This window comes from Eurytemora carolleeae, unplaced genomic scaffold, assembly GCF_000591075.1.
Source record: "Eurytemora carolleeae unplaced genomic scaffold, Eaff_2.0 scaffold74, whole genome shotgun sequence".
Lineage (NCBI taxonomy): Eukaryota > Metazoa > Arthropoda > Copepoda > Calanoida > Temoridae > Eurytemora > Eurytemora carolleeae.
This window is the reverse complement of record NW_019396090.1, coordinates 498,384-513,974: the sequence shown is the minus strand read 5'-3', so window position 1 is coordinate 513,974 and position 15,591 is coordinate 498,384. Positions and strand designations below refer to the sequence as shown.

The following is a 15,591-nucleotide window of genomic DNA, read 5'->3' as shown; positions in this document are numbered from 1 at the left end:
TTAATTGCAATGATCTGAATTCTTTTCCCGATCCCAGATTCATTTTCCCCATTGAAAGGATTAATAACAGTTCAAGGGTTCCGGCTTTTAAAATGCTTGGCGTTTTTTCTGCCTGACCTACCTTGCAGTCAGCTGGTTTATTTCCAGTTTTACTCCAACTTTCAGCACTTGGTCTTAATTTTAAACATACTTTGTTCTCATTTTATCACACGATGCTTTAACCTCAACAACCCCTTCTTGACGTTTACTTCTTTTCAATCATTGTAAATATTTGCTTGCAGTTTATTTTTTTATTCATTTTATTTTACAAGACTATTTACCCTTGAAGGTATAACATGTTTTGTACATATTTCAGAAAGAATGGCAGAAATTATGGAAGAAGATAAAGTAACCATCAAAGAAGAAATCTGTACTGTAGAGGATACATGTACTGTGTATGTAGCGGAAGAAGATATAAAAGAGGAAATTACAGAAAATCAAATTAAGGGTAAAGATTTTCTACATTTATTGTTTTAGGATTATTATTGGAATTATAGGAATATTATTGATTTCTGATTTTATTCAGAACTTTGGGCTCACAAACCTGTAAACTTGTTACCTCAATTGACTGCACTTTCAGATATTATTAAAAATTTCCAACATTTAAGATACTTGAGGTTAATTTTATAACTTATTAATTCTCTTTTTTTAATTTTTCAGTTGAAAATATCAAGATTGAATTAGATCCCCTGTTCTCTGAACAAAAGAGGCTTGAAATGAGGAAGCTGGGAGATAAAAGTTATCCCTGTGGAAAATGTGATTTTGTGGCAACTAAGTCCCGTAATTTGAAAAGACATAGAAGAAGTAAACATGAAGGAGTGAGATATTCCTGCGATCAGTGTGAATACGCTGCTACTGAAGTTCAGAGTCTGAAGTTACACATTGAATCTAAACACAAAGGAGTGAGGTATCCATGCGATCAATGTGAGTACGCTGCTACTACACCGGGTAGTCTGAAGAAACATATTGAAAATAAGCATGAAGGAGTGAGGTATCCCTGTGATCAGTGTGAATACACTGCAATTGGTGTACAGCGTCTGAAGTTACACATTAAATCTAAACATGAAGGAGTAAGATATCCTTGCGGTCAATGTGAATATGCTGCAACTAACCAAAGTTATCTGAAGATTCATATCAAAAATAAACATGAAGGAGTGAGATATCCTTGTGATCAATGTGAATACGTTGCTACTGGTGTACAGAGTCTAAAGGTACACATTGAATATAAACACAAAGGAGTGAGGTATCCGTGCAATCTATGTGAGTACGCTGCCACTACAATAGGTACTCTGAAGAAACATATTGAAAGTAAGCATGAAGGAGTGAGGTATCCCTGTGATCAGTGTGAAAACGTTTATACTGGTGCACAAATTCTGAAGCTGCACATTGAATCTAAACATAAAGGAGTGAGATATCCCTGTGACCTGTGTAATTACGTAGCCAACAAAGCAAAAAATCTGAAGGTTCACATTGAGAGTAGGCACCAAGGTGTTAGATATCCCTGTGGCCAGTGTATGTATGCTGCAACTCATCAAAGTAATCTGAAGAAACACATTGAAAAAAAACATCTAGGTGTGAGATATCCTTGCGATCTGTGTGAATACGTTGCGACTGAAGTAAAAAGTCTGAAGTTGCACATTGAATCTAATCATGAAGGTGTGAGATATCCATGCGATCATTGTGAGTACGCTGCCACTACAGAAAGTAGTCTGAAGATTCATATCAAAAATAAACATGACGGAGTGAGATATCCATGCGATCATTGTGAGTACACTGCCACTATAGACAGTAGTCTGAAGTTGCACATTGAATCTAAACATGAAGGAGTGAGATATTCTTGTGATCAATGTGAATTCGCTGCAACTGACCCAAGTAGTCTGAGGAGACATACAAAAACTAAGCATGAAGGAGTGAGGTATCCCTGCGATCAGTGTGAATACCTTGCCACCCAATCCTGTCATTTAAAAGCACATAAGAAAAGGAAACATTAATTAAGTAGTAGTTTGCATTGTAAACTTCAAATTTTCTTTTTCCTCATTTATTTTGATCATTCCAGCCTTCCAGGGGGGACGTCTCCAAATTTATACCTGGGAGATAAGGATTAAATAAATATCTTTGTGATCAATGTGATTAATCTACAATTTAAACTCATATCAAAAGGGAAAATGAGAAAATCAATGAAATATCTATCTATCTATCTAGTGACTCCCCAATAACACAACTGTTACCAGGTAACCACCCCTCCCTGCAACCCAGAGCCCCCTTTTGTGGTGCATGGATCACACAGTTATCATGACATGTGCAGTGAGACTGTTATTCCTGATTGGCAGTAGCCGAAGCCGTGAAGCTCTGGCTACCATGGCCTGTATCTACAGCCTGATATGAAATAAGAATTTAGTGTTTCCTTTTTATAATTTCCTCTGACCCTCTGGCCGGGCCACTGCTCTATAAACCACCTGATCTCTGCTACATAATATAATATCTCTCTCTGTAGGACATTTGATGTGTAGAGTATACTTGAAAATTGTCCTACAGAGAGATAAGGTATCAATATTTTTTCAAAAAAGGGGTTTTAAGGGGGGGGGGGCACAATTTTGCCGACGGGGGGGGGGACAAAATTATTATGTGCACCCCCGTCACAAATGTTCTCATACGCTCCTGGCCTGGGGGATAAGAAGTAAGGAATATGTTGCGCTGTACGTTGAGGAAAGAAAGGGGGGGGGGGTTGGACAGATCAGGGGATGGATTTTTGACTTTTTTTTAGATATTCGGTCACATTTATCATAAACTTTGCTAATCTGTTTGTCTATTTTTATTTAATAAACATCAAAATGGCTGAAATGATCGTGCCCAAATGTTATGTGGGACCTCCGGTGACCCAAGGGAAGGTTTATTGATGATTTAATTTTAAAAAATTTGCTTCTAACAAATTTGATTTCCATAAAATTTTAGAAATCCACGAAATTTTTTCGTTTTTTTACCATGTGCACAGAGAGAAAGTGTTTACAATTGTTATAGGAAATGGGCGCGAAGCGCCTGAAAGCCCATTAAATCTAAAACCTGTTACGTCAATTGACTGCATTTTCAGATATTACTTTTGAGATACTTGAGGTTAATATTGTATTAATTCTCTTTTTGAATTTTTCAGGCTAAATTGTCAAGATTGAAGAAGATCCCCTTTTCTCTGAACAAAAGAGGTTTAAAAAGAGTAAACGAGATGCAATTTTTCCAAGTGGAAAATGTGATTATGTGGCAACTAAATCCTTTCATTTGAAGACACATGAATTAAAAGTAAACATGAAGGAGTGAGGTTTCCATGCGATCAGTGTGATTATGTTGCTACTGGTGTACAGAGTCTGAAGTTGCACATTGAAAATAAACACGAAGGAGTAAGATATTCTTGTGATCAATGTGAATACGCTGCCACTACAGCAAGAAATCTTAAAGTACAAATTGAAAATAAACATGATAGAGTGAGATATCATTGTTCACATTGTGAATACGCTGCCACTCAATCAGGTGATCTGAAGAAACACATTGAATCTAAACAAAGGAGTGATATATCCCTGCGACCAATGTGATCACGCTGCCACTACAGCAAGCTATCTGAAGAAACATAATATGAGTAAACATGAAGGAGTGAGATATCCTTGTTCCAATTGTGAATACGCTGTCACTCAAGCAGGTGATCTGAGGAAACATATTAAAAATATTCATGAAAGAGTTAGATATCCCTGTGATCAGTGTGAATACGTTGCCACCCTATCTTATCATTTAAAAGCACATCAAAAAAGAAAACATATTGATTAAGAAGTGCTCTGTGGGTTAAACTTCAAATTGTCTTATTTGAAAAAAAATTTTGTTACAACTTATTTTTTTAATTTATTAATAATCTGCCCGGGGGAACGGCCCCAAAAATACATGGGAGATAAGGAATAGATAAATAAAGATATATAGGAAGACGACCTTAAGGCAATTTTAAGTGTATTTGATGTTGGTTAAAGCAAATAGTTTTACTTTTTGGTTGAAAATTAACTTATGAAGGTTTACAGTTTACACTATACAATTTCTTCTTATGTTTATTGAACTATTTATAACTGTAAATTGACTTTATTCCAGATTTTCCTGGTTTTCACTGTAGGAAAATTAGAAAGAAAATTTTTTTTTATTTGATTTGCATAATGCTGGTACGATTTTGTAACACTCCTCTAGTTTAGATTTTACGTACAAGGATGAGAAAAACAAAGAAATTGATTCTTTTTCAAACTATGATTTCTGTTGGATCAAAATATCTAAATTTGAAATATCTACCATTAAGTTATGAATATTTAGGGATTAGAAAACTTGAGTTTGTGGTTTATTATAATAATTATATTTAATAAGTTATGATTGAAAATATGAAGATTTCAATCAAAAGCCTAATTTACTTTAGTTAGATGTAAACTGTTTTGTTAAGATTTAGATTTAGGCAAACAGTGTCCGACTTTAATGAATTTAAGCCGCGTCTCAAATCCCCCAAAAACAGGTTTCAATTGAACGCCGGCCAATATCTTGAAAAATTTAATACAATTTTATGTGGAACCAACAATCTAAGCCGCGGCTCAAATTCTTTAAATTCGGCCTCAGTTGGGATAGTTCCTCGCCTAGTGAAGATAAATGGTAAAAATGTGTTAACAGTAATTTAACACAGGAATAATTGCTTCCAGATAGTGAAGTGCATTAAGTTGGTTTCTTTGTTAGGATCGTGTTTTGTCTATATTTTCTATCAGGGTCAAAATTTGGCAACGTGTAAAGTGAGAAAATGTTTTCAAAGAATTTCAAAGATTTGCATTTTACCCTGCCAGAGGATATATGCAATAAACGGTGCAAAAACGATGCATAAACGAGCCAAAAATAATGAAAAAACGAACGTGTTGTAACGATCGGTTTTGAATCGTTTTTTTAGGATAAAAATATTGCAAAGTTTTTAAAGAAAATTTTAACATATTACAGTTTTGAAATCTTCCAAGTTTTAATAATTATTTTTTAAACGGTCCAAAACGATTGACAACACTACAAGTACATTTTTACTTTTTCCTTTCCTTGGCAACAAAACCTGTTATAGATAGTTAAATGAATAAATAGTTCCAAAGCAATGATAGATTTTTTTTAGAAAGTTTTCTAGAGTGAAAAAAATGAATAATCTATTTCTGTATTTCCACAAGCCAAAACTTTAATATTCTAGAATTATCAACGTGTTTTTGATAATCCATGTATGTTTAAGTGCCAAATAAACTATTTATTTACTTATTTGTTTATTTATTTATTTATTCAACTTCCTCATAATTTTAATTAAAAAGGGCAGTTCAACTTCCCTTGAAGTTGTATGTTTGTAGTAAATGCCGTACTCTTAAAAGTTCGTCCCCTAAACTGTATCCGTCCAGGCACAGCCAGTCCACTATCCATGTCAAACAGAACACAACCCACCTGGCTCTAACTGCCACACAGGGACACAAGCGTAGGTTATCAATCTAGCTATTACTCAGGCTCTAAATGCCACAAAGTGACATACGCATAGCTTATCAATCTTGCTATTAATTCAGCTCTAAATGCCACACAGAAATATAAGCGTAGCTATCTAACAAGCTATGGATTTGACTCTAACTGTCACAAAAGGACAAAAGCGTAGCTATAGAACAAGCTATGGATTCGGCTCTAAATGCCCCAAAAGAACAAAAGCATTGGCTATCTATCAAGCACTTAATTGATCTCTACCCTAAACGAGGTATGACTTCAACCCAAATTTTATCCATCATTAATAATGTACAACGTACTGCAAATTTACAGAATATCTTATCTTAATATATTACCCGATATTTATTACATGTTCAAAACAGTACATACAGTATCAGTATACAATACAGTACACAAAGTACAAAATACAGTACACAAAGTGCACAATACAGTACATACAGTAATAGTACACAATACAGTACATACAGTACACAATACGCTGCATGAAGATCACTGTTTAACAATCTCATAAAATGAAAACAAAGTTTAGAACTAAGGTGGCCGGGTGGTATAGGGTCATTTGAAAATATGTTTAAATAAAGTTCACAATATTTGTTACGCGCTATTTGCAAAAAAATCCTCGTGACGCTTTCACACAATTTACGCAATTTTCACATTTTTAGCGCACCCTGATTTGCGCGGAATTGGGCGCAAAATGTGGAATAAAAAAAATATTTTTCCATTCTGCTCTCTACACTCATCAATATTGACTTTATTTTATCTTTCATACGATTCCTTTACTAAAACTGATCCACCTTTTTTACTCAGCACATATTCATTTATTTTCCTTGTGCAGGGTCTCTAGTTTTAATTAGTATCGCAGTCAATTAATTAAAAGTTCTTGGTTTTTAATTAAGTTACTATCAGAATCAAAGAGTTTAGTTTTTTCTTACACTGGATATTAATTATTTTTAATTAGTATCTTATTACATATATTGGAGGCTAAAATAAGTTATCAAGATTCAAACCAAGGAATGTAACAAAGTATAACAAATGCTAAAGGAAGGGACTTCAGTTATAAGTAACTCCAAATTTGTGGCGTACCCGATTAGCAACAATACCCTTTAAAACGTTGACTGTTCAAGGATTACTGATTTCAAATTTTTGAAAACCAATTGATGGAAATAGATTATTGCTATTTATTTCTGTTTTTGAGTTCATATTGTACGCTGAGGGAGGGAACCCTCGGACGCCATGAGCCTCCAACCCTGCAGACAAGAGCCTCCCAGATTTGCTAGGCAGACCGAGCCTCCGCTATGCAGTAACGAGCCTTCGCCATGCAGACCGATACTTTGCCATGCAGACTAAGCCTCCGCTATGCAGTAAACGGGCCTTCACTATACAGAAGTACTTTTTAAAACTCTTGTTTCGTATGCATAATAAAATGTTTTTAACAATTCTGTCGACATAGTGGCATGAGAGGTTTCTCAAAAATGATAAGTTTTTATCAATTAGCATAAATAGCGCCTAATTATGACTAATAAAGTGGTATTTAAAACTTTAAACATTTTTTACATGAAAAGGAAAAAATTTAGAGAAAAAAATTTGAATTGAATTTTATTTCTTCTTTTATAATCTTTGATTTAAGCAATACCTTTTTTTGTAGTTCAAATTAAATCTAGCAAATTTGTATCATTTATTTTAATCTTAACATTTTTCAAAAAAAGGTATCGATTAAATCAAAGATTATAACAAAACAAACTAAGTTTACTCAAGAAATATTTCTCCTAATATCTTCCTTTCTGCGCAAGAAATGTTTAAAGTTTAAGTATAAATCTTATAAACCACTTTATGAGTTCATATATGTTTCTAATCATGACAATCAAAAAATATTTCTAATCTTTAGTAAAATTCTTATGCCACTACGTCAAAAAAATTGTTTAAATTTTTTATTATACACATAAAAACCAAGATTTAAAAAAAGCTGTGCTGTAGAGTGGAGGCTCATTTACTGCATAGCAGAGGCACGGTCTGCATAGCGGAGGCTTGGTCTGCATAGTTGAGGCTCTATCAGCCTAGCAAATCTGGGAGGCTCGTGTCTGCATAGTGGAGGCTCATGGCGTCCGGGGGTTCCCTCCCTCGTACGCTAGTTTTGCGGCAATTTGAACATTATTTAAAGGGAGTGTTCGGAAAAAATGAAAGGGGGTATAGGCTTACGGTTAAAAATAAGCACTAATCTACGAATCTTACTTCTATCTGTTGCGCCTATCAGGAGAAAATTGTTAAAAACGACTATTGCTGAAGAACGCAGAGTCCATAAAAATTCAGAAATTTGCAACATTCAACTGGGATCGTTAAATAATCAATTTAATTTCAAATAAATCATTCAGATATGACAACCAATAGTCATCGATTATTTTTCGATGCATTCATATATAGTTAATATTGTGTAATATTTTTGATTTTGCTTTTTTAAATAATATTTCGCTGGCGCTGGATTTTCAACCATTCCTGGAAACTATGAAAATGTCGTCTTCATTATCAAAAATTCTCGAAATAGGAATATAAATGTTGTCAAAAGTGACATATCAGATCATAAAAAGTAAAAAATATTATGAAATATTAACTGTTTTCGCGAACAATCCCTTTAAGAGATAAACGCACCGAGTTCTTTGCCTGATGATCATTGATCATGAATCAGTGAAATATGCTGTTCCCCGGTATTTGCATGTAGGGTCACTTGCAATTACGCACAGTCCCTTTAAATAGAGTGGTTGAAAAAAATAGTTTTGAATTCTAATAATTTCTTTCGATGTCTCTGTACTCTGTAACAGAAATCCAAAAGTCACGTTTAGTACACCACAATAGAAACAAATATCCTGACAGAAATACAAGTCTATCTCATTTATCTTTGATCGATGAGAATTTTGCCACTTACTTCTTGAAAACTAAAGTTAAAAGCGAATGGTGTGTAATTCTAAAATCTACATGTCCAGGGATACAAAAAAGTAAAAATGTCGTTGCGACATGTTAAAGTCGACCCGATTTTTAAAATTGATGCAACTTTTCATAGCAGTCTGAGGCCTAAATTAAAGAATTTGAGCCACGGTTTAAATTTGAGACGCGGCTCAAATATAGTTGGTTCACTTATAATTGTATTCAATGTTTCAAGATTTAACCCGGCGATCAATTTAAACTGGATTTGGGCGGATTTGAGATACGGATCAAATTCAATAAATTCGGACTCTGGATAATTTGATTTAATCAAACAACTCAATGATTGATTGTTTTAATTTAAAGATACATTTTAAAAGATTATTGAATTAATAGATTTTAGAAATTAACTTCTCATAGCAGTCTGGATAATTTAATACCATTTAATCAAACAACTCAATGATTGATTTTTTAAATTTAAAGATATACTTTCCTATAATATTTAGTTAGTGGAAGTTAGAGAAAGCATGCAAAATACTAGCAGAATATACTCAGGACTAGGGCCGCAACCCTTTTTACTGTCAACGAGAATGGGTTCATACCCTTTGCTAATGATAGATGTCAAAGTCTACTGCAGTCTACGAGTATGGGTTTACACCCTTTGCTAATGGTAGATTTCAAAGTATACTATAGTCAACGAGTATGGGTTCACACCCTTTGCTAATGGTAGATTTCAAAGTCTACTACGGTCAACAAGAATGGGTTCACACCCTTTGCTAATGGTAGATTTCAAAGTCTACTACAGTCAACAAGAATGGGTTCACACCCTTTGCTAATGGTAGATGTCAAAGTCTACTACAGTCAACAAGAATGGGTTCACACCCTTTGCTAATGGTGATTGTCATAGTCTACTAATGTCAACGAGAATACATTAAGCCCTTTGATGAATCTATATGTATTTATAAGTTGAATGAATGCATTCCTGAAAATGTTTTGATTATTAAAGTGCTGACTAATTATCTACTTGTAAATGCACAATTAATGTATATTTAGTTGAGATTTAAATATAAATAGTTTGTTTCAACAAATTCCGCAGAACAGAATTATTAAACATCATATTTTCAATTGGCTTATAATAAATTTTCTTTCGTGTTTTATTTTAAGTTGATTATATTGTATTGTACTACATACATTTCAACTATTACATAGATACATCATTACTCATTTGAATAATTAAAATTACATACGTATTTTACATAAAAACTACAAGATTACATTTGGAGAGGACGGTTGGGAGTGAATTTATGAGGATAGTGGCCTATAATGATAGTATTCACGAGACTACTCAGGACTTTAGTGATTAATTACAGAACTCTACTGAGGGATACATTATAATGTATAGTCCTTGAAAATACTCAGGACTTCAGTGATTAATACAGAACTTTACTGAGGGATACATTATAATGTATAGTACTTGAAACTACTCAGGACTTCAGAGAGTAATACAGAACTTTACAAAAGGAATACAAATTATACTTACATACATATATTGAATCAGGACTAGAATGGGCTACATAGGGGTAGCTAAACTTAGTATAGAAAAAACAGCATTTTTAAGCCGGGAGGGGGGGGAATCGTCTAAGGGGGAGCAAAAAAATTGCCCTCCCCTGGCTAAACTCCTATATATGTGCCTGTTTTTTTTTATATTTGATCTCTTTAGAAAGTTTGTGTTAGTGCGAGATAGTGCCTTTGTTGTCCAGACGGTTTAAGTTCATTCTGTTTGATAAAGATGTTCTTGATTTATTGATGAATTGTTTTAAAATAAAAGGTTTTTCTTTAGATCCGGAGCTCAAGCACTTTAAGCTAAAGATATGATTTGAGAGACAAACGTTCCCACCTCAAATATTTTTATATTTAAGAGAAGTTTAATGGGCGTAAAGGGAAAATTTGAGAGAATACTGCTAAGATTGCTTTACCAATATATATCATTTTATTTTCAATTTTTTACTTGATTGGACTCAATGTATAGTTTTCAACTAAATTTTTATGAATGAATAAAAATACAAATATAGAGTTTTTAAAGTGGCAAAGCATGTCAAGCAAAAAAAAATTTTTCATTTTTAGCATACGCTAATATTTATGATGCACAGATATGCTGGTTTTCTTAGTTTAATATCCAGTAGTGCTATTTAATCTTGTTAAAACTGCACTTTTTAATGCTTCAGGCTAAATGTTTTTCCAGAAAATATGTCTTATCCATTTTTTTACTTTAAAACGTAAATATTTTACTTCTTCGTCACTGTAAAGGAACTTTATCCATGGGAAGATGTAAGAGACGAACCTTGCGTTCAATGTGAAGACATAGGCTAGGAGGTCAGTATACTCTGTTCTCATCCAAGGTATACCAATGAGGTAGTAAAAGAGACTCCATATGGACATGGAAATTACTGTAAAAAATCCAATGATGTTTACTTGTTTTCTTGTGATTTTTCTTCTTACGTTATCCTTCTTTCTCTTCAATTCCACCTCATATGGATGTAGAGGTTTTTCTGGCTCTAAAGTTATACAGTCACTTGTAACTACTTCAATATCATCATTTCCAGCTTCTCTTACAGGTGTTAGTCTCCGAATGGAACTGGAGGGTACCTCTTGAACATAATTTTTGTTTTCAGCTGCAGCTTCTTCTAAATTGCACTCTGCGGACAAGCTTTGAGAGAACCTAGCATTGGGATCCCTGTTTGAAGCCTGAAGAAAAGGTGATAACTTATCTTTGGAAGTAACATCCCCAGCTTCATTGTTAGCTGAAAGCAATGCTGTTTCAGGTAGGTCTTGGCGGTAAATATCTTCAGGAGTTTCTTCTGCTTTTATTTGATTAATAAATGTGTCATTTCTGGGAGTTGGATCCTTGACTACTGGTGTATTCAAGACAGGCACAGGATTTTCTTTCTTCAGAAATCCTAGCTTTGGAATTATAAGCTCTCCTCCCACATAGATCAGAGCATTAACACCAAAGATCATTTTCACTACCATTGGACCGTAGCAATGGAAATCAAATTTGGCACTTTCTTCAGTATTGTAAATTCCGTTATATATTGCTCCCACGAAATACATCTGTCCTGAGCACATTGAATAACATCCAAGGTTTACAGAGCATGTAATTACCAGGCTTACTAACAGAACACATAGTTTCAGCTTCCAGTAAAATGAGTCACTGTTTATCTGAATGTACTTCTCAGGCTTAAATCCAATGATCACAATAATGATTGCTATACACTGTGTTGTAACCACAAGTGCATTACTCATGAAGAGTTCTGTCTGCGTAAACATTATACAGTATGTGCTGGCAGCTGGCAGGTAAAAAAATCACCAATGTTGGAAGTAAAACCGTCATTATGCCAAGGGCATGAAGTTGTATGATTAGAAAATTGTTCAGGTTAGAAAGGATTGACTGTTTGGCTTTGGGCAGACTTTTGTTGTACATCACTGAAAATATAACTGGAATATTGCAGAGGATAACTCCTATCCAGTTCACTACTTGTGAATACAGTGTGGTTGCTGGTAGAGGGGCGGAAAGTAAGAAGACCGTGTAAACTAAGAGAAAGAGGTTTTTGGAGAAACTCATATTTCTCTCTAATGGTTTCGTTAGTTTAGAGGACCTCGGACTACTAAATATATTTTTCTCTTTTTAGAGATTTGACTCTCATCCTTTGTAAAGAGAGAATTATTCCAAAATTGTTTTTTAAAAGATTATTATATCAACACTGTTCTTTGCAAATGAGTGAAAATTTATAGATCTTAGTTCAACGTTCAATGTTTTAAAAAATTGTTATTGATACAACAATTTGTGAGATATCTCCCAACACTTTTATTATAATTTCTTACATGTGATTTTAAAATGCTTTTGGTAGTTCGATATTATCAACAAAATATTAGGACAGTGCACTGATCCTTTCTAAGTTTTGAAATATATTTTACAACTCCTCAAAATAAACAAAAGTATGTAATATTAAATAGTAAATGTTTCAGAAAAGAGGAGATTGTCATAATCTTAAGTTTAAGATGGAGTCTCTAGTTTGATACTCTTTTTCCTGGAGTGTGAAATAAATGCCAGAATTCAGAATAAAACACAGATTGTTGAGTAAATGCCAGAGTTCAGAATAAAACACAGATTGTTGAGTAAATGCCAGAGTACACAGAATAAAACACAGAATATGAAATAAATATCAGAGCTCAGAATAAAATACAAATTGTTAATTGAGTAAATGCCCGAGTTCAGAATAAAACACATATTGTGGATTCTTTGCCAGAGTTCAGAATAAAACACAGATTGTTAATAGAGTAAATGCCATAGTTCAGAATAAAACACAGATTGTTAATAGAGTAAATGCCATAGTTCAGAATAAAACACATATTGTGGATTCTTTGCCAGAGTTCAGAATAAAACACAGAATATGAAGTAAATATCAGAGTTCAGAATAAAACACTGTTAAAATATTAAAGCAAAAGTTGTTCAACTTTAATTCTAGATACAGGGTGTCCCACGGAACATGACAGTTGGTGAATAGTTTAGAAAGTCCTCTTCCATAATTAATTAAATTGTTTATTACCAAAGACAATAAGAAAAATATTATATGGGAGTTATATTATAGTGAAATTGATTTCAAAGTAAAACATATTTGAGCAAAAGATTTTTTTAACGAAATAAACTGCAAAAAAACCTTTAGTATTTAATACAGTACATGGAAGACGACGTTCAAAACTATTTCTATTCAATTCCAGATTTTTCTAGTGCTCACTGTATGAAAACTAGTTTTGAAACCTGGATTTCACTATTGGGATTAGGCAGTTTTCTCTGTATCAATATTTTTGTTATGAAATATTATTTTATTTAGTTTCTTCATGTTCTCCAGTTTTTTCCTTAAATCAAAATCTCACAAGTGTTAAGACACCAAAAGAAAACTGGTGAGTTTTGTTCTTTTTTAAGTTCAGGCTCTGCATAATGGAAGCAATGTAAACAAGTTCAGGCACTGCACACTGGGAGCATGTAAACAAGTTCAGGCACTGCACACTGGGAGCATGTAAACAAATATCAGGCACTGCACACTGGAAGCAATGTAAACAAACTCAGGCTCTGCACACTGGAAGCAATTTAAACAAACTCAGGCTCTGCACACTGGGAGCAATGTAAACAACCTCAGGCTCTGCACACTGGGAGCAATGTAAACAAACTCAGGCTCTGCACACTGGAAGCAATTGAAACAAACTCAGGCTCTGCACACTGGGAGCAATAAAAAGACTCAGGCTCTCCACACTGGGAGCAATGTAACAAACTCATGCTCTCCACACTGGGAGCAATGTAAAAACTCAGGCTCTTCACTTGGGGAGCAATTTGAACAAACTCAGGCTCTGTACACTAGGAGCAATGTAAGCAAATTCAGGCTCTGTACACTGGGAGGAATGTAATCTTACTCAGGCTCTGCACACTGGGAGCAATGTGAACAAACTCAGGCTCTGCACACTGGGAGTAATGTAAACAAACTCAGGCTCTCCACACTGGGAGCAATGTAAACAAACTCAGGCTCTGCACACTGGGAGCAATGTATAAAAATTCAGGATCTGCACACTGGAAAGCTGCCGTGCCATTTTCAAAATGTGGTCTGCTATGTGGTCTGCTATGTGGTCTGCCATGTGGTCTGCTTTTTTTGTACTTTGACAATTACAGAAGATATTATAATGATTTCATTCAGAATTAATTTCATTGTTTAATATAATAAATTTAAATCTAAACAAATTTCTTAATATCTCTGGTCATTTTGAAAGCAAAAATAAAATACCACATTTTAGAAAGAACAGGACCAGGGCTATTTTGTGAACTTTATTTTCTTTTAAATTCTGAAATATTTTCAAAATTAGGTTTCCCAATATGCCAATATGCCGGAAACTATTTCTGAGATCAAAGACGGGAAGTCTTCAAATCAATTAATATTAGTTCCGGTTTATTTAGAACAACACTTTAAGAAAATTAAATTTTTCATGTTCCTGAATATTAAGTTCTGTGGAACATTTCAGCAAAATAGGATTTTGTCATTTTAGGAATGAACCCTTAATCTTTAGAAGTTTATACTTAAAAACTTTAATTTAGACAATAGTTTCATAAATAATCAGTTTCAAAATATATAAAAATAATAACTGTGGAAATTTGAATGTGTTGCGTGTTAACCACAAAGGGTGAGAATGTAAAGACGACCGAAAACTCTTGAAATGTGAAGATCCTAAGGTTAATTTATGTATTCTGTCTGAGATAAAGTAACTTAATGGCTTATTTAATTATTTGGCAAAGAAACTAACTAGTTTGCAATCGCAGGGAATCGTGAATATAAGGAAACAGACGGTACAATCGTCTCTGAAGTCTCATCCTTTGTGAGTAACCCCAGGCGCACAACTAGGGGGGGGAAGGCCCCCCCTAGCTTGATTAAGGGGGTGATGCATACCCGTCCCTTAAGAAGGCTTGCCCCTCCCCTGTAAGTATTTTTAGATATTTTCACTTATTATGATATTGCCCTAATCTGTAGTACAACTTTTCAATTATCATTTTTTGTATTTTATATCAGATTGGTTGGGCGCCTGAGTAACCCTGTACCTAAAATAACAAAGATACATTGAAACATAAGCTGAGATATTTTCTAATGGAGGGGTGGTGATTATTTTGGTGTGATATTATTGGGATGGGAAATAAAATCCTTAAAATATTATCCTGAAAAAATGTAAGTTAAATATTTTCAATTATCAGTGTTTTTCAATATCATTCCGTTTTAGTTAGGAAGCTATGGGTTCCACCCCCCCCCCTTGTTGTGCCTCTGTAAGACTTTAATACAATATAATACAATGACAGGCATAAAATACAGGTTGGGGTCACAGAGTTCGCACAGTGAACATTGGCCTTACAGTGATGAATCATTTTATACATTATATATACAGATTTACAACATATGTATTTTATTTTTATCAGTCAGTCAGTCGAGCTGTGAGTGTGAGGTTTTGACAGAGATCAGATTTAATAAATAGCGAGTCTGAGCAGCGTTACCAACCCTTGGGATTTAAATTTTAAAAGGATTGATTAAAAAT

General features: G+C 34.0%; 1 protein-coding gene across 1 annotated transcript; it reads left to right on the top strand.

The window, feature by feature from the left end:
• The first annotated feature begins 359 nt into the window (after window positions 1-359).
• On the top strand, window positions 360-4,040 carry LOC111718415 (zinc finger protein 142). Its single transcript, XM_023493993.1, has 3 exons — window positions 360-487; window positions 700-2,583; window positions 3,188-4,040. The coding sequence occupies exons 1-2, from the start codon at window positions 361-363 to the stop codon at window positions 2,028-2,030; spliced, it is 1,458 nt and encodes a 485-aa protein (XP_023349761.1). The 5' UTR covers window position 360; the 3' UTR covers window positions 2,031-2,583; window positions 3,188-4,040.
• The last annotated feature ends 11,551 nt before the right edge of the window (window positions 4,041-15,591 follow it).

Excerpts from the sequence above, each read along its gene's own strand:
- LOC111718415 (XM_023493993.1), top strand. The coding sequence starts at position 361 with ATGGCAGAAATTATGGAAGAAGATAAAGTAACCATCAAAGAAGAAATC. Across the intron at positions 488-699 it reads TACAGAAAATCAAATTAAGG|TTGAAAATATCAAGATTGAA; the intron begins GTAAAGATTTTC and ends TTAATTTTTCAG.